A 23,737-nucleotide genomic window follows, 5' to 3' on the forward strand; every position below is an offset into this window, starting at 1 on the left:
CCTTTGGTCCACGGTGTGATCTTGGAGTCCCGGGATCAAGTCCCAGGTTGGGCTCCCTGCGTGGAGCCTGCTTCTCCCTCTGCTTGTGTCTCTCTGCCTCTTTCTCTGTCTCTCATGAATAAATAAAATCTTAAAAAAAAACAAACAAACCCAAAACCTCAACTGCTTGTTTTACATTGCTCCTTGAATGTCTAATAAGCACATCTAATTTAACATGAACTTTTATTTGTACACTTACATTCCATCCAACTTTTAATTCTATCAGCTCCAAGTTCAAAATATATCCAGAATCCAACCAATCCTCACCAACCCCCCTTCTCCCAAGTCATCTCTCAGCCTGGGTTTTATTATAATAGCTTTTCCACACAGCTACTATCAGAGTGATACATTTAAAATGCAACTTAGTTTAGGCTTTCCTCTGCTCAAAACCTTTTAAGGATACAGAATAAAAGCCAAAGTCATAATGGACCTGACTGGGTCTCCCACAACTTCTGTGATTTCACAACCTCTCCTTTCACAACCTCTCCTTCTACTATCTTCATAAATTGCTGTACCCAGCTATATTGGCCTTCCTCTAATAAGTCAGGGCTTTGCAGGCCCACTGCCTGGAAAGTTTTCTCAATTATCCTCACTTCTTTTTTTTTTTAAGATTTTTTATTTATTTATTCATTAGAATACACAGAAAGGAGAGAGAGGCAGACACACAGGCAGAGGGAGAAGCAGGCTCCATGCAGGGAGCCCAACGTGGGACTCGATCCCGGGTCCCCAGGATCACGCCCTGGGCTGAAGGCGGCGCTAAACCGCTGAGCCACCCGGGCTGCCCTATCCTCACTTCTTTTGGACTGAAATTCAAATGTCATCTTATCAATTACGTCTTCCCCAAATATCCTAAATAAAAATAGTACCTAATCGCAATACTTTTTATATTCTTTATCCCTTTCCTTTTCTCCAGAATATATATTACCACCTGATCTACTATATACCCGGTTATTGTCTATCTTCCCCACTAGATATACGTTCTGTGAGGGCAGGGATTTTGTTTTGTTTTTAAAGATTTATTTATTCATGAGATACATACAGAGAGAGAGAGGCAGAGACATAGGCAGAGGGAGAAGCAGGCTCCATGCAGGGAGCCGGATGTGGGACTCGCTCGATCCGGGATCCCGGGAGCAGGCCCTGAGGCAAAGGCAGACGCTCAACCACTGAGCCACCCAGGCATCCCCAGGGGTTTAGTTTTATTTATAGGCACAGGCCTTTATTTATTCCTATCCCTGAATAGTGTTTGTTATACAATGGGGCCATAATACATATTTGATGATGAATGGCAGGGAGGGGCAGAGAGAGAGGGAGAGAATATCTTAAGCAGGCACTGCACCCAGTGTGGAGCCCAATGTGGGGCTCAATTTCACACCCTGAGCCAAAATCAAGAGTCAGGCCCTTAACTGACTGAGCCACCCAGGTGCCTCTAAACATCCACTTTTAATTTATAAGCAACCTGGACTTTTTACAATGTGCTGACATGGAAAGGTCTGACAAGATGGGGTTTGACAAGTTAGCAGTGGGGCTATACACTCTATATAATCATATACACATATGTGTATATATGTTTGTATGTATGTATGTATATATGTATACATCATAAACCACCAAGTTGCCCCATCACTAAACAATCTAGTTTGGGAACCACAAGGAATTTAGTGACCTAAACCTCACAATTTTTTCTTCCCAGAGTACCATCACCAATTCTGTAGTCCGAATATCTTCTTCTTCTTTTTTTTTTTTCATTTTTATTTATTTATGATAGTCACACAGAGAGAGAGAGAGAGGCAGAGACACAGGCAGAGGGAGAAGCAGGCTCCATGCAGGGAGCCCGACGTGGGATTCGATCCCGGGTCTCCAGGATCACGCCCTGGGCCAAAGGCAGGCGCCAAACCGCTGCGCCACCCAGGGATCCCGTCCGAATATCTTCATGACAAGAGCCATTAGTACCTTCTTGTGTATCCCCTGAAAAATACTTTAACTGGGATCATCTGCCCTATACATTCAAAACTAATTAGATAAAAGGCTGAAAGAGGCACCTTGGTGGCTTAGTCAGTTAAGCATCAAATTCTTGGTGTCAGCTCAGGTCATGATCTCAGGGTCATGAGATCTAGCCCTGCCACGGGATTCGTGATCAGCACCGAGTCTGCTTGAGATTCTTTTCCTCTCCCTCCCCCTCTGCTCCTCCTAACCCCACTCCCACTTACATATGCACACCTGCACATACACACTCTCTCACTTAAATATTTTTTTAAAAGGCTAAAAACAAAACTGTCTGAACTGACTAAACCATATATACAAGGCTGTCTATAAAGTAATGGATTACATTGTACTATGTTGGTTGTGAACAGTATAAAAGGCCTTAAAGCTATTACAGTTCATATATCTCCTTCCTAGTCCTTATCCACCTTCTCCCCACCTTAATCCCTCACAATTCCATCAGTGCACCAAATTTTAAAAGAATTTTTAAAGGAATTGAACAACAATATAAGTCTGGCAGAAATCTGAAATCACTCCAGGCTCAAACTTTAAATCATTTGCCTGTTGAGAACAGCCCTCAGATGACTGTGACTCAGCATTTTATGGTGCCTGAGACATGAAATGAGATAAAGGTCTTGTTCCCTTCATGGCATTAGCTAAATATGGAGCTAAAATGAAAGAGCTACCTTAAAAACAAGAGTCAGTGGCTGAAGTGTTACAGTGCTCACACTGACACAGGTTTGACTCAATATGTGATGACAGGGAAGAGAGTATATGTCAACTGAAACACACAGAACTGTTCTAAAATAACCCATTGACCTATAAAGCTAGCAAATAATATGGATTGCAACTAACACTCAGAAAGGGAGAAAATATACATAAATGAAAACAAAATTAAAATATGAACTATGGTGCTGGTTTAGAGACAGGTAAAAAATAACTTAGAGCTAAGGAGGGAATTTATCCTACTATTCTTCAATGGACTATCAGAAGCTAAAATTGAACAAGTGAGAATTTTTTTCCTCTTGTTAAAAAAAAAAAAAAAGAAAGTTGAATAAAACCGAAAGAAACCGAAAAGTCCAGCTCTTTTTGACTCTTTATGAGCAGAAAGAAAGATGAAAATAAACTACAAAAAGGTTGCCATAAAGACAGTTTTCAGTTCACATTCTCAGGTGGAGCAGTAACTGATGAATGAAGAAGAAAATATGGTAACTGGCAAGCAGGGAGATGTGGAGAGGTGAGATCATGAAAAAGGACTGAGGGGCATTCCATAGAGACAATGGAGGAAGCTGGGGAATCCCGCTCAGGAAACCAGATATTTAAATGAATAAAGACAATGAACAGACATATAGAAACAACCTATAGGCAACACATGGGCAAAACCCAAGTGCTAATACTCGGCTTTAGCTCCTGTCCTAAGTATGTTAGGAACTCGTTTAGTTCTCTAAACAAGCCAACGACATAAATACTATTAAATCTAACTTTACGCGTGAGAAAATAGCCTTTAAAAATTAAGTAACTTGTTCAAGGTCACATGTTAATGAGGGGCAGATCCAGGCTACCAACCCCCATGATCTAAGTCCACCACAACTTTATACTGACTTTTATGAATGTCTCAAAATGTGAGAAGGAAGTGGGGAAATTGAAAATTACTGAGGCCTTTACTGCATTCAAAAGCAGATCTTGAGGGATACAAAAGAATGAATTTCCCTCTGAGTAATCTACCGCCTATTAATGGAGTTCAGACTCACACCGATAATACCTACTATTCAGATTGAACGTCAGACACATCTAGAAGAGGCACGACCCAATGGGTAGTGGAAACTCAATTGAGAAAATGGTTTCCACCAGGTTATGGAATCAAAAAAGACATTACTGAAAGAAACAGCATTTTGGATAGGGTTTGAAGGAGAGGGAAGAGTTAGGTGGCGGGAGTACCAGGACTTCCCATCGATTACTTCCCAGGGTTTCAGGATACGCATCTTGGCATGGTACTCAAGGCCCTCCACAACCAGGCTGGAAGGGCCGCCAAGGAAGACCTATTCTGAGTGAGATGGTTATGCTGCAGTCTTTACTACCAGTTCAGGTTCCAAAGGGTCAGAACACCGCATTTCCCCCCGCCCCGTCAGGGAGTCGAGGGCAGGCCCTTGGCTTGTTCTCTTGTAACACTCCCCTCCCCCAGTCCCAGCGTCTGCACATCACAGCACGTGGTAGGCGCCCTGCAAACATCTTCTGAAACGAACGTAAATCAGCGGGGACCGATCACCAGGTGACTGTGTGTCCTGCCCGGCTGCCTTACACCCTCAAGAGCTCCGGTGTTGGCTAATTTTAAAGCTATCGACACGTGATCCAAACGCAACCCCGTCGGCCTTAATTAGGATTCCGAGGCCACAAACCTACTGTGAAAGGTCATTAAGGCAACTGTGAGAATCCGAACATGGCCTTAGGAATTAGATGACGGATTTAATTTCATTAGATGTTGATTTGGCCTTAAAAAGTCATGTTAGGTATATACCTTATACTTATGAATAAGACGGTTTCTCTTAAAACACCCGAGATTAGGGGGTATGGGCGGGAGGAGATAAATGAGACAAAACCGGTAAAACACAGCCAACAGCAGTTAGCTGTCCTCTTCGGTGCAACACACTGCTTTCGGTGAGTGTTTAAAAATTCCTTACTACAAGACACACACACGACAGACAGACACACACCCGGGTGCTGTTTTCATCTTAGGCCCGGAGGGAACCAGACGCAGAGGGTCCACCGGCGGCATCTCGGATTCGGAGCACGGCGGGGACCCGGCCCGGTTTTCTCGCCCGCCGGGCCGAAGCTGGCCGAGGGGGCGGCCTCCTCATCCCCTCCGCACCCTCCAGAAACTCCTTTCGCAGAGAGCCGAACTCTTGGAAAGCGCGCGTCACAGTTCTCTCAGTTTCTACGCCGGACCTCGCCCCACCCGCAGGACCCTGAGGAGAAGCGAGCCCAGATCCGGTCGCTTCACCACCGCGACCCCCAACGGCCGCGGCCGAGGGCTCGGGGGCGGGCTCCGCGCAGCGACGTCACGGCGCGCCGTGCGTCGGGTCAAAGTTCAGCCCCGCCCCTCTTCCCCCTCGCTGTCTTCCTCGGCCTGCGCTGCCGCCGACGCCGCCGTGGGCCTGGCTGCGCTCCGTCCGCTCGGTCGCCTTCCTCCCTGAGCGCTGCCCGGCCGGCCGCCATGGCGAACGTGGCCGACACCAAGCTGTACGACATTCTCGGCGTCCCTCCCGGCGCCAGCGAGAACGAGCTGAAGAAGGTAGTGGGGAGCGGGACGGCCGGGCAGGGTGTGAGGGGCACGGGCCTGCTCGGCTGAGGCGGCCAGGCCGCGCTACGGGGCTGCCCACGAGCCGGCTACGGCCGCGGCGGGCGCAGGCTGGGGGGCGGCGGCGGCGGCAGCGGGACCGGCCTCGGCTGACCTTGGGCCGCCGGCCCCGCCCGCCTGCAAATGCAGCAAATAAAACCCACCCCTGCGCAAACACGACGGGAACGCTTCCTTCCTCCCTCCCCCGGCGGGCGCCGGAGGCCGGGCGCTCCCGGGAGGCTGCAGCCTGCGCGGCCCTCCCCGCGCGGAGGTCATCACCCTGGAAAAACAGGTTGGACAGTGGCGCGCAGCGCATCCCCGGCCGCTGGAGAGACAAGTTGCCCACGCCGCGGTCGTGGGCTTCGGAGCCGAGCCCGGGCTGGGGTTAGGGCCTGGCGGGAGGGTCGCGGCCGCCTCCGCCGAGGCCTCCGGGCGGCTGGGGAATGTTTCGTGGGTGCCGCAGCAGCAGCTCCCTGTCCGCCGCCTCCTCCCACTGACCCGTGGCTCTCTGTTTGGGTGTATTGTTCTGTGGGCAGGTAACCTAGCTGTTCTGTACCCGCTTCAGGAATAAGCAAGCCGTGGGTCCCAGCCAAACACCTGAGTGTACACCGACTAAAAATAAACATAAGGTCTGATTATTGCTGTCTGCAATGCTGCGAATCTTTGATCTCGGGATTTCAAAGCTCCTGCGGCATCTGATTAAGCGCTACGCCGTCTTCACGGAGCTGAGAGCGTACAGATTCGTACGCTGAGAAAACGAGAATGCTCCTTAGGCACTGGGACGGGGTAGAGTTGAGAGTAAAATGGACTTCCTGTTACCTTACCGGAAATGCTAGTCTGTATTATATAATTGGTGTGTCTGTGAATGAAGAGTTAAGTGCTGCACGTCCTGGCCACCTCAATGTATGCAACTTCACGAGGACCGAGCCCCCTCCAATTAATCCACCGTATGGAAAAATAAAAGGAGCTTCTCTTGACTTTGTCCTAATGTTTCAATTACAGGGAAGGCAGGAGCCATCCTGACCAGAGGTTCTTACTTTGGCTTGATTTTGGAGTTTTAACAAACTTAAGGATCATTTCTTTAGCCTACATTGGACTCCTCTTTTTCGTCTGGTTACTAACCTTCAAAGGCATTTGACAATAGTGAAAATAGGGAATTTTCCAATATTTTGTTTTTCTCTGACATGGTTCTAGTATAGTTTCTGTCTGCTTTTCTGGATCAAGTTAGCGAGTAAACAGTATTGAGGTGGATAAATTAGTAAACAGTATCGAGCTATTTTTTTCAGCTTACGAATTCAGATTGTCAATCTCAGTGAATAAAAGATGTTTTTGGAAAGTTATGGTTTTAAAACATTGCCTCTCAGAAAAATGGGATATTTAGTACTCCTAAATCTTTAAATTAGATTTTGTATGTAACCTTTTTTGTTTGTTTTTTATTTTTTATTGAAGGCATACAGAAAGTTAGCCAAGGAATACCATCCTGATAAGAATCCAAATGCTGGTGACAAAGTAAGTTATTTGAGGACTCCCCCTCCCCCCCCATGAGGTTTCAGTTTTAAATTGCCCTCCCTGAAAAAAAGAGGAATGTTTTGTAAAGAAAAGTCCCATCTGTTCCCATACAGCCAAATTTTTACATAAAGAGTATTTTGGTTTTGTAATGGGAATGCTAACATTCCAGGCAGTGGTGGGTGGGAGGTAGGACCAGAATCAAACCAAAGGTAATTTATAGCTTTTGTTAGAATAACTAAATTCCAGATTCCTGTAGCCTTTCCCCCACTCCTCTACTTGAAAACCCAATTGTTTTCCTTGTTACTTTTTTTTTTTTTTTTTATAGTTCAAAGAAATCAGTTTTGCATATGAAGTACTGTCAAATCCTGAGAAACGTGAATTATATGACAGATATGGAGAACAAGGTCTTCGGGAAGGTAGCGGTGGAGGTGGTGGCATGGATGATATTTTCTCTCACATTTTTGGTGGAGGATTGTTCGGCTTCATGGGCAATCAGAGTAGAAGTCGAAATGGCAGAAGAAGAGGAGAAGACATGATGCATCCACTTAAGTGAATATCTTTTTTTCTTTTTCTTTTTTTTTAATTAAGTACAATTTTTTCAAGTAGTAATGCTTAGTAATGAGAAAGGCATCAAAAATGTTCCATCCGTTGTCAGAAAAAAAAAATCTTCATTTCCTTACTGTTCTCATTGGATGACTAAATTGAATTTGATAACCTGGGTTATTTTGCTACAGATCTTAAAGGGTGGTTGATATTTCTACTGAGTAGGCAGCTGGTTTTGTTAATATTGATCTGAAGCCACTTGTTACTATATGATTTAAAATTTCAATTTTGAAGATTATTTTCTTTTAAGTATTTAAATTTTCCAAGTTACTTTTTATTCAAAAACTTACAAAGTAAGTGACTGACTAGTTTGTTTACATGTTACAGTCACTCATTACTTGATCCTCAGTGTGAACTCTCCTAAATTGGTTTCCATGGAGCTTGTTGGCTTCTAGCCTGACTTTAACCTGCCAACATATGAATGGTGTCTGACCTTGGTCTTAGACTGAACCCATGAGCCCTCTACAGTATGAAAATAGCTATTTTACTTTGCAAAGTTTGTGAGGTATTTTATCTTCTTTTTCGTGAACCAATAATGGTTTTACTAGCAAATGCCGGAGACTGAGTTTCAAGTGTTTATTTAAAATATTTCATATTACCTAATTTATACTTTTGAGTAGATTAGAGGAAATATAAACTACATTATTTGAATGTCATTCTTTAACTTTTTGTATTTTGAAATAATTTATCCTCAAATTATCATTTGGATATTATTTCAAGAGTAATAGTTGTACAGTGTGGGTTCTTTTTTCTTTGATATAGAAGTGATTTAAGAAGTAAATAGGATCAAGAGAGTACTTACTGTACCTTAATAAATTCTTAATATTCACCTGAAATTTTTTTCATTGTATACTGTAACTGCTGTTTTCTTTTTAACATTACTTAAAATTTATCTGTTGTTAAACATTTCATTTTGGGTGGCTTTATAATATTCCATCCCATGATTTATTTAATCATTCACCTTTTATAGAGGATGTTGCCAATTTTTTGCTGTAATAAATAGCAGTTTTTGAGTATCTTTATTATACAGCTTTGTCTTTTCTTGGTAGAGATTCCCAGGCAGGCATCAGTGTTTTGAGGCTGATAAATACAACTAAATTGCCTTGTAAAAAGATTGTACCAGTTTAACACCATTGGTGGAGAGTGCCAGCTTAGCCCAGACCATTACCCACATTTTTCCTTCATTGGCCATGTTTGTTGAAGTGCATATTTTTCTGGTCTCTTGGGTAGTGGTTTTGCATACTAAATGTAATTTAATATATAAGGAGGAAAAGACCTGCCTGTTTGTTTTTTTTTTTTTTTAGAGGATTTGGTTAAAGATTGTTACGAGTATAAAAGACAGATGCAGCCAATTGCTTTTGTCTGATTAAGCTGTGGCTATGTCATTATTTGGAAGTGTTGGTAATGTTCCATAAGCGTTTTTATTCTTATACTGCCTAGAATGTATAACAGTTTTAGCTCGAAGTAATGATTTTGAGAAAGTTTGAATACCACGAAATAAATAGTATAGGTGCTTTTCAAAATACTCTTAACTATTCTATTTTTTTTTTTTTTAAGATTTTATTTATTTATTCATGAGAGACACAGAGCGAGAGAGGCAGAGACACAGGCAGAGGGAGAAACAGGCTCAACGCAGGGAGCCCGATGCGGGACTCGATCCTGGGTCTCCAGGATCATGCTCTGGATTGAAGGCGGCGCTAAACCGCTGAGCCACCCGGGTTGCCCCTGTTATTCTGTTTTAAAGTAAAGCTTCACTGCTAAAGGAGACTTGAAAAGACAATGAGAAGGGTAAAACCACATTAAAAGCATTACTTTCAGATCCTAAATGAATAGTATTTTTGAGACTTGATATACATAGATTTTTTTTTTTTTTTTAATTTATTATAGTCACAGACAGAGAGAGAGAGAGGCAGAGACACAGGCAGAGAGAAAAGCAGGCTCCATGCACCCGGAGCCCAATGTGGGATTCGATCCCGGGTCTCCAGGATCGCGCCCTGGGCCAAAGGCAGGCGCCAAACCGCTGCACCACCCAGGGATCCCAATATACATAGATTTTGAGTTAGTTTGGAAATGAATGGTCCTGTCATTCAAATATGCTATATAAAGATGAATTGGCTTTTATCAGTTATATATTCTTTATGAGCTTTTAAACTTTTTTTTTAAATTATAAACCCCTTTGGAAATTTGGTAAAAGTTGTTCAAATATATAATTTTGCTTATAAGTCCGTGGGTCCTTAAGACCTCCTTAAGAAGCCTAAAATTCTGGGCTCTGTATTGAAAACCTGTTCTTTTCCTCCGCTCTGTCACACTATTGATAAGGTCCCTTTCTTTGTTTTGTTTTTGGGACATATGCAATGCAGTTGCATATAACTCCCATAAGTTGTCATATAACTTTGTCTCCCATAAGTTGTCATATAACTTTGTCACCTTTCTAAAAATTGTCCTTTGAGGGGAGCAGCACCTTTAGTAGAGCATGGGTTCTGGAGTCAAGCTGCCTATGTAATCCAGTAAGGCAATTTAACCTTTCCATGCTCAGTTTTGTCTTTTAAAAGGAGGATAATAATTTAACCTCATTCACAGGATTGGGTTAGCTGGAGGACTCCTGACTGAGTCCAGAGGAAGGTTATGATGCTTGAGTTTATGTAGTTACCAGCTTTATCAGAAAATGCAGCATAGCAAATTGTTGGCCTGATCCTGTAGGTTGTGGCTTTGAGCACCACATATACTGTCCATAGTCATAAAATTCTACTAATTTGAGCCAAAAATAAAGCTTCCATCATTTGACTTAATGTAGGTGATTTTTAATTCTTTAAAAGGTTATAGTGGAATTTGCTGTATTAGCTGTTATTTATATATTATATTTAGAAGAACTTGGGCAAAATTTGATTAAACCTAATGCTTTTCTCCCCAGAGTGTCTTTAGAAGATCTGTATAATGGCAAGACAACCAAACTACAACTTAGCAAGAATGTACTCTGTAGTGCATGCAGTGGGTAAGTGTGTGTTCTGGTTTACGAGATAAATTTTCATCTGTTCTTTCAGTGGCATGTTTAGTCTATACCAGGTAAAAGTTGTTCATGATTTAAACCACCCAATACAGAACATTTTCTGATACCTATGAAAGTCAGTTTAAATACTAGTCATTGGGGGTTAAAGATGAAGGTGAAAAGCACATTTCCTATTTGTCATGGCCTATTGGAATGGTCTGTGAGCAAAAAATCTGATTTATACTTTTGTTTGCTTTAGCCAAGGTGGAAAGTCTGGAGCTGTTCAGAAATGTAGTGCTTGTCGGGGTCGAGGTGTACGCATCATGATCAGACAGCTGGCTCCAGGAATGGTACAACAGATGCAGTCTGTGTGTTCTGACTGTAATGGAGAAGGTATGCATGCCGTTACTTCTGCTTTTATGTGGAAATGGATTGGGAATGAAGGAGTTGGAGAGGCTTACAGTTTTTCTCTAATACATGTTTGTATTCATCTTATTAAAGAAAAGATACAGAGTTTTATTTTTTTTAAGATACAGAGTTTTAAAAGAAAAATGTGAAAATAATTATTCCATTATGCTTAGAACACAAGCAGTAAATTTGTATTACATTTGTATTACATTCCTTTCATTTCATTGAAATGAAAGGATAGGCAAAGTTTTTTGTCCCTTTATATTTTTAAAGATTATATTGGATAAAGAGGGAGACAGCAAATTGTTTAGTTATCATTCTGATAAGTGGAGGATTTTACTGTAAGTTTTAGCTAACTTTTAAGGATAGATATGGGGATTGAAGCATTTCTCACAGAAGTAAATACTTTAGGCTGTGGATACCTTTGAAATACTTAGGCTCAGAATGATTTCTGAAACTACTCCTCAACTCTGTCCTTGTAGTGCTTTTATAGCCATAGACAATATATAACCAAATGGGCATGACTAACTTCCAGTTAAACATTTTTTAGAAAAACAAGGACATACCCTATTTGACCTATGGGTTTTAGTTTGCCAGATTTTATTCTAAAGCAGTGCTATCTGATAAAATTTTTCTGCAGTGATGGAAATGTTATGTATATGCAGTGTCAAGTATGGTAACCACTAGTCACCTGTCACTATTCGGTACTTGAAATGTACCTAATGTACCTGAAGAACTGAATTTTTAATTTTAATTAATTTAAACTTTAAATAGTTACAGATGGCTGGTGGCTACCATATTGGACAGCAAAATTCTAGAGCATCTTTTTCCAAATTTCTCCAGGAAGTGATGAGATAATGGAGAAACGGCATATTATATTCCCCTCCTGGAAAGTCTCAGTGCACTATACCTTATTAAAGCCTCTAATAGTTCCTGCTATCAGAAAACCAAAGTTTAGTGAAATCTTGTCCCCTGTACCATTACCATTATGAGGAATTGGTATTTTGCAGTACATACTTTTTGAAAGCAGCATTCTAGAAATAGTCCCTGAAGTCATTAATTATACATGTTACCTAAGCATTAAAGTATGCCAGTAATCAGCCAGTAGTAATCAACCAGTAGTAAAGTATGCAAGTAATCAATGCTATTTTTTCACAATATACTATGTAGAGCTTTAGTTTTACTTTATTATACCATTAATTAAATGTTTCAGAAGAATACAAAGAGAGAAGAAGCCATGTTGTCTTAAACATGATGTGGAGATACTCAGTGTCAGCTAAAATTTAGCCATTTCTTAATTGGTTTTGGAAATTTCTCAGTAATAGTATACCTACATAAAGGAAGATCTATAATAGGACACCTGAGCAGAGGTTAGTCTCGGAAATAAATAAGATCCTGTACCAACTATACAATGTAGTAACAAGCCATAAAGGATTTAAAAATTTTTATTTCAGTGGTCTCTGTCAGCAGGGTTAAACTTATATGAAACTAAGAAAACAAAAAATGAAGTAGTGCTTCTAGAAGTTTTAGCATCAAACCACCCATTTTGTTTCCTTGATCCTTAGTCTTTGTTTTAACTTTAGGAAGTAGAGTCAGGAGCCAAGAAAGTGTTGTTTAAGATGTATTGCATTTTTCATATGTTTCTTCTCTGAAATGGAGGGAACCAGGTAGCTGAGTCTTTCAGGTAGCCCACAGTAAGATGTGAATCTCTGTTATTAGGATTGATAGCATTAAATAAAACTTTAGATAGCAGTTAAGTCCAGAACATTTATTTAATGAATAAAAAGATTATCAAGATATATTTAAGAATGCAGTATAATATACTTGCTGGAAGTTTGAATACTCTTTCTTTCTAGGAGAGGTAATTAATGAAAAGGACCGCTGTAAAAAATGTGAAGGGAAGAAGGTGATTAAAGAAGTCAAGATTCTCGAAGTCCACGTAGACAAAGGCATGAAACATGGACAGAGAATTACATTTACTGGGGAAGCAGATCAAGCCCCAGGAGTGGAACCAGGAGACATTGTTCTTTTGCTACAAGAGAAGGAACATGAGGTAATTTCCTTTTTGCTTGTTTGATTTTCGTTTTATTCAGAAATGGGTCTTGTGGTCAAGATACAGGTTAGATCTTTTTGGATACGTAGAACAACATTGAACATAAATTGTTAAGTGGTTGGGCTGAGTTCATAAGAACTAACTTGTTTAGTAGGTGAACAAGGCAGGTGTAGTCAAAGCACTGAAAAGGAGTCAGTTTTGGTTCCAGCTCAGCCATTGACTAGCACTATAATCTTAAATAATCCTGTTGTCTCTGTACCCGTTTCTTTGTTTATGAAAATAAGGGTATTGGACCAGATGATCTAAGGCAGCTTATTTTTCATTGTGAAACTCCTTTGATGGGTGGTGAATGGTGGGTGGATAGGACTTCAGTGCTGGTCTCCTGATTTGTTTTACATAATGGGTTAACCAGGTAAGCTTTTCTTGAAAGAAAAGGTTCTACAGCTTAAAAGAATTATCTTGGGGGCACCTGGGTTGTTCAGGTTATGATCTTGGGATCCTGGGATCAAGGCCCCCATCAGATTACCTGCTCAATTGCTTCTCCCACTGCCCCTCCCCTCTGCTTGTGCTCATAGGTGCGCCTGCACGTTCTCTCTCTCAAATAAATAAAATCTTTTTTTAATTTTTTTTTTTTTTTTTTTTGAAAATATCCCATAACTTTAATTGACCCTTGCCCTCCCCAGGCACACACGGCCCCATAGATTCATACAGTGAATCAGACAGGGAGCGGCACCCGCATCCAAGATGTCAGTACATTCAGAAGATGAGGGACAAATTAGTTCCATATCCCATTCTGGCGAGTGCATAGCTGTGCCCTCCACTTGTTATCTCATTTAATCCCCATACAGAAACCGAGGCTCAAAGTGGTCAGTAAAATCTTTTTTTAAATAAATAATTTTGGATATATATTGTATGTCATGTACAAGGCATAATTAACTGGTCCAACGATGTGGTCTAGTGTATATTTTAATTATATCATTGCACGTACTTTTTTTTTAATATTTTATTGATTTATTCATGAGAGACACAGAGAGGCAGAGACCTAGGTAGAGGGAGAAACAGGCTTCATGCAGAGAATCCGATGTAGGACATGATCCCAGGACTATGGGATCACATCCTGAGCCAAAGGCAGAAGCTCAACCGCTGAGCCACCCAGGCATCCCTGCACATATATTTTTTAAAGTGCTATAGAATATACTGTGGACCTTTATTCTTGAAGACTATATCTGGAGCTATTCAGGAAACCCCTTTAGTAATCACCCAGATCCTTGACTACAGAAGCCTTTGACAGGGTTCTGGCATCATACTTGATCACATTGACCTGAGTTTCGTTTCGTTTCGTTTCTTTTCTCTTTTCTTTTCTTTTCTTTTCTTCTTTCCCTTTCTTTTCCTTTCTTTTCCTTTCTTCCCTTTTCTTCCTTTCTTCCTTTCTTCTTTCCTTTCCTTTCCTTTCCTTTCCTTTCCTTTCCTTTCCTTTCCTTTCCTTTCCTTTCTTTCCTTCCTTTCCTTCCTTTCCTTCCTTTCTTTCCTTTCTTTCCTTTCTTTCCTTTCTTTCTTTTTTTTTTAAAGGTTTTCTTGGGATCCCTGGGTGGCGCAGTGGTTTGGCGCCTGCCTTTGGCCCAGGGCGTGATCCTGGAGACCCGGGATCGAATCCCACATCAGGCTCCCGGTGCATGGAGCCTGCTTCTCCCTCTGCCTATGTCTCTGCCTCTCTCTCTCTCTGTGACTATCATAAATAAATTAAAAAATTAAAAAAAAAAAAGGTTTTCTTTATTCATGAGAGACACAGAGAGAGAGGCAGAGACACAGGCAGAGGAAGAAGCAGGCTCCAGGCAGGGAGCCTGATGTGGGACTCGATCCGGGTCTCCAGGATCACACCCTGGGCTGAAGGCAGCGCTAAACTGCTGAGCACTGGGCTGCCCGACTTGAGTTTCTCTAAAGGTCTTTACATCATAAGTCAAATCATCTTTTTAGTTTGTAATAAAACTTTCTCCCATTTGATAGTGATTTTTACAAATAAAGTAAATTTTGAAAATCAAGTAAAGAATCTAATAGAGAGGGGATCCCTGGGTGGCTCAGAGGTTTAGCGCCTGCCTTTGGCCCAGGGTGCGATCCTGGGACTCCAGGATCGCACCCTGGCCCAGCATGGAGCCAGCTTCTCCCTCTGCCTGTGTCTCTGCCTCTCTCTGTCTATGTCTATCATGAATAAATAAATAAAATCTTTAAAAAAATCTAATAGAGAATAAAGCTATTATTGAGATGCAGATTCTGGGAATTTGATTAGATTAATTCCCTCACTAGAATGTGGCTTGCTTTCTTACACGAGTGTTTCTCGGTAAATTTCTTACCTCAACAAAGCTGTAAATTACTATATGTATATCTAGGCCCTTTTAGGATATTGCCAAACTACAACTAGCAAGGGCTTCTTGCTTGCTAAAAAATAGTAATTCTTAGAATTCTGCCTTAGGATCTTTTAGGTGTGAAGTATTTGTAACTCTTCTAAAAGGTTCTCTGTTAACTGGTATTGTAGCCATTTCCTCATTTGTGCAATCATGCCTTTCTTGCGCAACACCATAGCAAGGCATAAAGGCAGAAAGATAGCCAAGTAATTGAGACGTTTACCGTATATTTGAGTATAAACTGTATTGTGAGATGGTACAGATAACTTGGGTATTTTTGTTGATCTATCATTGGAATAGTTTGAGGGCAGTTACCAAATGATGTTGGGCAATGCAGCAGCAGGAGGGTAACGGAGAAGTTAAGAAGTAATGGCTATTTGGAGGAGAGTTTTTGGTTTGTCAGACTGGTGAAACCTTTTTCTATCCATATATTCAGCCTTAGTGTTGCTACATAATTAAATTAGGGTTTTAAAAATACAGATTACTGGATTTGGAGACAAGGACTTAAATTCCGACTCCGCATTAACTACTAGTTTTGGGCTCCCTGGGCTTGGCTTTGCTTTCTAAATACAAAGGTAGGATATTGTAGAATCAGATGAGATCATGAGTAAGCTCCTTTTCTTTTTTGGGGCTGTGGAGAGGCTTTTGGAAGAAGGTCCATCTCTTGTTGGAACTGGTGGAATTGCATGGAATTTCCAACAGATAGAGGTAATTGTCTAAGGTAGAAAATAGGAGCTGGTAGAGGTTAGAGTGGAAGTTCAACTAGTGAGAGGTCAAAAGTGGTTACTACTTTGGTTTTTTATGACAAGTAAAGTAAATTGGAGCCCAAGATGAGATTTAGGCATCTTAATTAATACCACTGAAAATATTAATCTTTTTGTTTTTTTAAGAATTTACTTGCTTTGGGGGTGGGGGCAGGAGGGAGAAAAGGAGAGAGAGAATCTCAAGGAGACTCCCTGTTGAGCACGGAGCCCAACGCGAGCCAATCCCATGACCTTGGGATCATGATCTGACCTGAGAACGAAACTAAGAGTTGGATGCTCAACTGACTGAGCCACCCAAGTGCCCTGAAAATGTTCATCTTCTAAGAAAATTTGGCTAATCTCAACTAGTTCGTGAAAAAGCTTGTAGCTATTTTGTTTGGGGCTTTTTTTTTTTTTTTTTTTTTCCACTCCCAACTCTTGTGCTGAAGGAATTGTCAGGCCATGAGGTCAGGGTGGGTGCTGTAGCTAAAACAGTATAAATCTGATTAAAAAAAATTTTCAATTTTGAGAGTGCTATATATAATGGGTATTTGTCTTTCAGTACAGGTGTGTGTCTGTTTTGGTGATAATAGCCACCATTGTGCATTTGCCCAGCAAAGAACCACTATATCTGGTGATATTAGTCTCTTCTCTAATGTTCTATACTTTGTTTTCCAGAAATTATTATATCTTTAAGTCTTTCACTATCTAGTTCTTAGGTTGTCCCTCTTTATTAATCTGATCTTTCAAAGATTCCCTGAATGTCCTTGCTTGTTTATTCTCTGTTCGAATTTTCACATCAAATTTTCCAGTGTACTCACCCTTCCACCAGTTAGTTCCCCGTACCCCCCAAAACAATCCTGATACCATCTTTAAATGGAATCACTTTAAGTTGAACTGTGGTCTAGTGTATATTTTAATTCCAAGAATATGGTGTCTTGTTCTCTACTTCTGATGTAGCGTTAACCAAAGGATATTTGGTTATAGATGGTTCTTAGAACAATAGTATTATAAAGATGTTCAGAAACACTAGCATTTTACAGTTATAAAAACATTAAAACAGGGATGCCTGGGTGGCTCAGTGGTTGGGTGTCTGCCTTCGGCTCAGGGCATGTTCCTTCTGAGGAGCCTGCTTCTCCCTCAGCCTGTGTCTTTGCCTCTCTGTGTCTCTCATGAATAAATAAATTAATTAAAAAAAATTTAAAACATCTTGTGTTAAAGAATTCTTACTGAATTTAATTTTTCCACCCACTGTGAGAAACAGTTGAGTAAATACACAGAGGTAATACATTTAGTGGTTCCCTACTTTAGCTTACATTAAAATCACTGGGGTTAAAATCAGAATCACTTTAAAATCACTGGGGTTAAAATCAGAATCACTTTAAAATCACTGGGGTTAAAATCAGAATCACTACAGATTGCTGGGCCCCACCTCCTTGGTTTCTGATGCAGTAGGTATGGGGTGTGGCCCAAGAATGTGCATTCCTAACAAGTTTCCTGGTGCTGCTGAGGCTGTTGGTCCAGGACCACTGATCAAGATAATGGTTTGAGATTAACTTTCCTTTATTGGTAAATTTAGGAAATTCAAGTGAAATTCAGATTTTCATTTTTACCTAACTGAACTGGCCAGGATTTAAAATTTTTTTAATTTAAATTCAATGTAGTTAACATATACTGTATTATTAGTTTCAAGGGTAGATTTTAGTGATTCATCAGATGCATATAGAACCCAGTGCTCATTCCATCAAGTGCCCTGCTTAATGCCCATCCCCCATTTATCGCATTACTCCACCCACCTCCCCTCCAGCAATCCTCAGTTTGTTCTGTATTGTTGAGTCTCTTGTGATTTGTCTCTCTCTGTTTCCATCTTTAAGTCAGGTGTGTGTGAAATTGGATGTATTTTTCCTGCACATTGAAATCAGCTCAGGGGGATCCCTGGGTGGCGCAGCGGTTTAGTGCCTGCCTTTGGCCCAGGGCGTGATCCTGGAGACCCGGGATCGAATCCCACGTTGGGCTCCCGGTGCATGGAGCCTGCTTCTCCCTCTGCCTGTGTCTCTGCCTCTCTCTCTCTCACTGTGTGCCTATCATAATTAAAAATAAATAAGTAAATAAATAAATAGATAAATAGAAATCAGCTTAGAAACATACTTGATGTTTATTGAATAATCTTTGCATTATCTAGTCCATAAGCTAATTAGTTACTGTTAGCATTTGCTATCTTGATATATTCATTTAAATTCAAAATTTGAATTTTAGGTGAGATAAAACTCATAAATGTGTAAAGTATGATAGTGAGCCCTTTTAGTGGCCAAGCATTACTGGTTGAGAAATATTCAACATAAAAGTTGAACTTGGGCTCTCCCCTTCCCCTGTTAGGATCATGTCTGAGGAGTACTCCCCAAGGTGAACCTGATCTACAGAATCCTGCTGGACTGTCTACACCTTTTTTTGCTCAGAGGCAGGGTCAGGAAATGAGCCCCAATTGGAGAATATACCTGGTTCTGTTTTTTTGAGCCTCAACTATGCCTTATGAACCATTGTTTTCTCAGTTCTAATGCTTTTCTGATAGAAATTTCTAGCATATTAGTGAGAATAGCTAAGTTTCCTTTTATAAATTTAGGGAATTACGGATGATGACAGTTTGGCTTTTATAATGAATGGTAAAATTAAGGCTTTGAAATAATTTTGAGGAACACAACACAATAGGGTATGGCTCCATAATTTTTTAATTTGTGTGTGTGTGTGCTTTATTTGTAGGTGTTCCAGAGAGATGGGAATGATTTGCACATGACATATAAGATAGGACTTGTTGAAGCTCTATGTGGATTTCAGTTCACATTTAAGCACCTTGATGGACGTCAGATTGTGGTGAAATACCCTCCCGGAAAAGTAATTGAACCAGGTAAATCTTGATTTCTGTCTGATCCAGGGTTCCATGTGTGTTTTTTTTTTTTTTTTTTTTTACAATTTGTAATTTTTTATAGTAGATGACTCAAAAGAACTACTGAATACCTTTCTTCTTTGGTAACATTCTTAATAGTTTCTTTTTACTTACTCAAATAATAGGATGTGTCCGTGTAGTTCGAGGTGAAGGAATGCCACAGTATCGTAATCCCTTTGAAAAAGGTGATCTTTACATAAAGTTTGATGTGCAGTTTCCTGAAAACAACTGGATCAACCCAGACAAGCTTTCTGTAAGTGTTCTAAGTATAAGCAAACAAAGTTCAATAATAGTAATATTTCTTGGTCACTTTTGATTTATTTTTGGTACTTAGATTTGAACATGTAATTTTGAAAATTTTGCTTTTTTACCATTAGTTGGGTCATGCTGGTGATTTTTTTTTTTTTTTAATTTTATTTATTCATGAGAGAGACAGAGAGGCAGAGACACAGGCAGAGCAAGAAGCAGGCTCCATGCAGGGCGTCCGATGTGGGACTTTATCCTGGGACTCCAGGATTACACCCTGGGCTGAAGGCAGTGCTAAACCACTGAGCCGCCTGGACTGCCCCATGCTGATGATTATTAAAGGCGAGGCTTGGGTCGCTTGAGTGACTGAGTCAGTTAAGCATCCAACTCTTATTTCATCTCAGGTCTTGATCTCAAAGTGGTGAGACAAGTCCTATGTGAGGCTCCAAAGCCTGCTTAAGAGTCTCCCTCTCTCTTTATTTTTTTCCCCCTCTCTCTTAAAAAAAAAAAAAAAACAACAAAAACAAAAAACCCGGGGGGGGGGGTGCGGGGGTGCAGCCCAGGTGGCTCAGCAGTTTGGTGCCACCTTCAGGCCAGGGCATGATCCTGGAGTCCCAGGATTGAGTCCCACATCAGGCTCCCTACATGGAGCCTGCTTCTCCCTCTGGCTGTGTCTCTGCCTCTCTCTCTCCCCCCCCCCCCAATAATACTAAAATTTTTTTTTAAAAATTGAATTAAAAAAAAGAGTCTCCCTCTCCTCCACCCCCACACTCTTTATCTCTTTAAAAAGAAAAAAACAACAAGTGTTGCTGGTGTAAATGTTCATGGTGCCAAGCAGGAAATACATAAAGAATTAAATCATACTGGATGTAAAGCAATTGTTTCTTTGTTTCCTAAGCAATAGTTGGGTTGTGCAAAAGATTATCTGCAGATTTGACCTGTGGGTCATCAATTTGTGATCTCTGGCTTAAAGTGCACTAGACTTACCTATTTTACCTCTCAAAGAAGTATATACCGTGGATTGTATCCAAAGGAACATTGAAGATAGCCCACAAACTCACTTGTTTTGTTTTGTTTTGATTTTAATAAAGGAACTAGAAGATCTTCTGCCATCTAGACCAGAAGTTCCAAACATAATTGGAGACACAGAAGAGGTAGAGCTTCAAGAATTTGATAGCACTCGGGGCTCGGGAGGTGGTCAGAGGCGTGAAGCCTATAATGATAGTTCTGATGAAGAAAGCAGCAGCCATCATGGACCAGGAGTGCAATGTGCCCATCAGTAAACTGCAAACAAATTGCACAGGTGGATTTTCTTTTCCACATTTGCCCAGTTTGCTTTCAGCGATCCAGCTGGAGTGTCTGGTCAATCCAGAAGAACTGATGGACATTTGTTGGTCTATGTGTAACTTTTAAAATTGGTATAGTATCTACAGAGTGTATAATTTAAACTAACCACAAAGCTTTACATCTTCATTTTGACTGTTCTGTAGCAGAATAAAGCACTTGAAAGGAAACAAGACTCCCTTTCACACATGGGTTATAAGTTTCAGTCCTGGTATCTGTGCTTGATTTTTATCAGTTTTGTGTAGATTTTATGTTTCATATTTTAAATCCAAATCCCACATTGTAAAGTTTGTGTACAATTTGTCCTGAAGCTTTGTGTTTGGCTGCACCTGCGTAAGCTGCTACAAATAGAATAAAGAATTTCATAGCCTGTATCTATCATTTAGATGCATGGAAAAATGGGCTTTGCACACAATGGGTTTGGAGCTGACTGGGAACAATGGAAAAAAAAATAACATTAGCTGTGGTTGTAAAGTCCCCCCCCCCCCCTTTTTTTTTACCATCTTGTGAAAGGTTTCTGAAACTCGATAATAAAAAGCAGTTGGTATAAATTATTCTTTGTGTCACATTTTTAGAAGGAAGAACATACTTTGAACTGTAAAATGTATCCTTAAACTGGAGAATGTATCCTTCATTCTGGTTCTTAAGCAGCCCTTAAAAACCCATTGGCCTGAAGCTTATGCCTCAGGTATGTGCCCATTTTATAGTCTTAAAAGGCATAAAGAAAGTTTGATATGTTGGTAGAAACAGGCTTTATTGGCTTCAATTGATGCTTGTACAGTCAAGGACATCTGAGTTCTGTAACTCATAAGTTATGATCCTGAGCGTTGGGGCCAGGTTAACCTAGCCTCTGTATCTCCCCACAACTACCCCCTTTTAAAAATAAGGTAACAGCAAATCAATATTAGAACCATGTCTGCATAGAACCTGTTAAAATGCTCTGTTTTCATTAAATGTTAAGTTAAAGATTCTCTGTCTCCATTAAGTTGAATATTTGAGATTGGGGGAAGCATTGATTACTAATGTTTTTTAGAAAAGTAAGACTAGTAGGCTGGTATGAGAAAAATCAGGTAAAACTACTATGAAGAGGATGTGTCACTCTTCTTTCCATCTTCTATTACCTTTTCATTCCCAGAGTAGATATTTTTAGAACACACTTTAATTTTAGGGGAAAGACATCAGTTGTACATTTTACATTTGTAAAAGAACAAATGGGGGAAACTGAGAACTAAAAATGTATTATGCCATCCCTGAGCCTAAACACAGTACTTGTAGTTTCTTTCTGGGTCTACCGGAACCTGAATGGGGGCGGGGGGAAGTGTCCTGGCTTTAATCAAGGCCTGTGAGGTTTAAATTATTGCCCTATCCGCTCTACCTCCATTGTACAAGAAATATTTTACAACCAGCCTGGGCAAGATTCAACAGCATAGTAGTTTTGTATCCAAGATTACTTCCCCACAACCACTTTAAGGGTAAGAAATGAAGTGGCAATATAAAGTTTGTAGCCTTTCCAATAAAGGTTTATAAAACATTAGAGTTGTTCAGTGTAGTCTTTGTTTTAATTCTTCTACCCAGCCTTTTTGGCCATAGCAAAACCATAAGGAAAGAGGATAAAACCTTGTTAAGATCTGTTATTTCACCTGTATACAGAATAAGCATATATAGTATCAACAGCACAAAGAATCTTTTTTAACAACTTTATTGAAACAATAACTCCTATGCCATTAAATCTACCTTTTAATAACAGGTGGAAAGTCATTGGTCTCCAGTATATTAAGTTTGCAACCATCACCACTAATTCCAGAACATTTTCATCACCCCAGAAGAAAAACCCCAAACCCATTAGCATTCACTCCCCTTTCCATTCACCAGCCCCTGGTGTACAGTCACTTAGTTTCATTTTGAATAAATGGAGTCAACATCTGGCCTTTTTTAAGCTGATCATTTCTCTTTAAGCTGTATGTTTTCAAGATTTTTCCCTGTCATAGAATGCATCAGTACTTCGTTTTTATTGCCAAGTAACCTATTGTGTAGCTAGCAATACACTATTGGCGTTTGTTTACCCATCCATCACTTGATGGACATTTGGGGTTTTTTCCATTTGAATAATGCTGCTATGAACACGTATAAATTTTTGTGTAGGGATCCCTGGGTGGCGCAGCGGTTTGGCGCTTACCTTTGGCCCAGGGCACGATCCTGGAGACCCGGGATCGAGTCCCACATCGGGCTCCCGGTGCATGGAGCCTGCTTCTCCCTCTGCCTGTGTCTCTGCCTCTCTCTCTCTCTCTCTCTCTCTCTATCATAAATAAATAAAAAAAATTAAAAAAAATTTGTGTAGACATATTTGTAATTTTAGATCTATACCTAAGAGTGGAATTGCTGGGTCACATAGTGTTTAATCTTTTGAAAAACTGCCAAACTTCTCCAGAAAGTGCACCATTTTACCGTCCTACCAGCAATGTATGAGATTTCAATTTTTCCGCATTAACTGCCAACGTTTGTTAATACCTGTCATCCTAGTGGGTAAGGAAGTGGTTTATTTGCATTTGCCAAATGTCTAATGTTAGGCATCTTTTCATGTGCTTACTGGCTATTTGTATATCTTTGGAGAATTGTATTCAAATCCTTATCTCCCCTCATACTTTATTCAGATTTTCTTCGTTTTTATCTTCTGTTCCAGAACGTCCTGTTATATTTAGTCATACCTGCATAGGCTCCTCTTTCCTATGACGCTCCTCTTTCCTATGACACTCCTCAGACTTGCTTTTTGATGACCTACACAATTTTGAGGAATACTGGTCAGCTATTTTGCAGAACGTCCCTTGATTATATGTGTAAAGTTGTTTCTCACCGCACTGGTTGCAGGAATGAATCTAGTATAATGTTGAAAAACCTGTTTATTCTGCTCATAACACTTCTGACACTACCTGGAGTTAGCGCAGACCCCCCAGGTTAAGGGCTCAGTCACACAAGCCTGCCCTGACTTCAAGTGTCAATCACAAGTCCCAGGTGGTTGCCTACACTTCTGACCAACTGCTAATCAGCGGTGTCTACAGCCCCTCCTCAGGTTCAATAATTTACTAGAATGGCTCACAGAACTCAGAAAAACTGGGCAGCCCAGGTGGCTCAGCAGTTTAGTACTGCCTTCAGCC

The 23,737-nt window shown here is 40.5% G+C and overlaps 1 protein-coding gene and 1 long non-coding RNA gene across 2 annotated transcripts in view; one reads left to right on the forward strand and one right to left on the reverse strand.

Annotated features, from left to right (window-relative positions):
• The window catches only part of LOC140633955 (uncharacterized), a 31,813-nt gene extending 26,406 nt beyond the window's left edge, over positions 1-5,407 (reverse strand). The window contains exon 1 of the long non-coding RNA XR_012031549.1: positions 4,731-5,407. This is a non-coding gene — a long non-coding RNA (uncharacterized lncRNA). The remainder of the gene's footprint in view (positions 1-4,730) is intronic.
• DNAJA2 (DnaJ heat shock protein family (Hsp40) member A2) lies at positions 1,534-22,119 on the forward strand. Its single transcript, XM_072827162.1, has 9 exons — positions 1,534-5,308; positions 6,803-6,862; positions 7,188-7,411; positions 10,377-10,457; positions 10,711-10,844; positions 12,716-12,912; positions 18,812-18,956; positions 19,121-19,248; positions 20,333-22,119. Exons 1-9 carry the CDS (start codon positions 5,231-5,233, stop codon positions 20,522-20,524), a joined length of 1,239 nt encoding a protein of 412 aa, XP_072683263.1. The 5' UTR covers positions 1,534-5,230; the 3' UTR covers positions 20,525-22,119.
• The last annotated feature ends 1,618 nt before the right edge of the window (positions 22,120-23,737 follow it).

This window comes from Canis lupus, chromosome 5, assembly GCF_048164855.1.
Source record: "Canis lupus baileyi chromosome 5, mCanLup2.hap1, whole genome shotgun sequence".
NCBI classification, from domain to species: Eukaryota; Metazoa; Chordata; class Mammalia; order Carnivora; family Canidae; genus Canis; species Canis lupus.

Coding starts and splice junctions, on each gene's coding strand:
- DNAJA2 (XM_072827162.1), top strand. CDS start 5,231: ATGGCGAACGTGGCCGACACCAAGCTGTACGACATTCTCGGCGTCCCT. Junction 10,458..10,710: donor CTCTGTAGTGCATGCAGTGG/GTAAGTGTGTGT, acceptor TGTTTGCTTTAG/CCAAGGTGGAAAGTCTGGAG. Junction 18,957..19,120: donor CGGAAAAGTAATTGAACCAG/GTAAATCTTGAT, acceptor CTCAAATAATAG/GATGTGTCCGTGTAGTTCGA.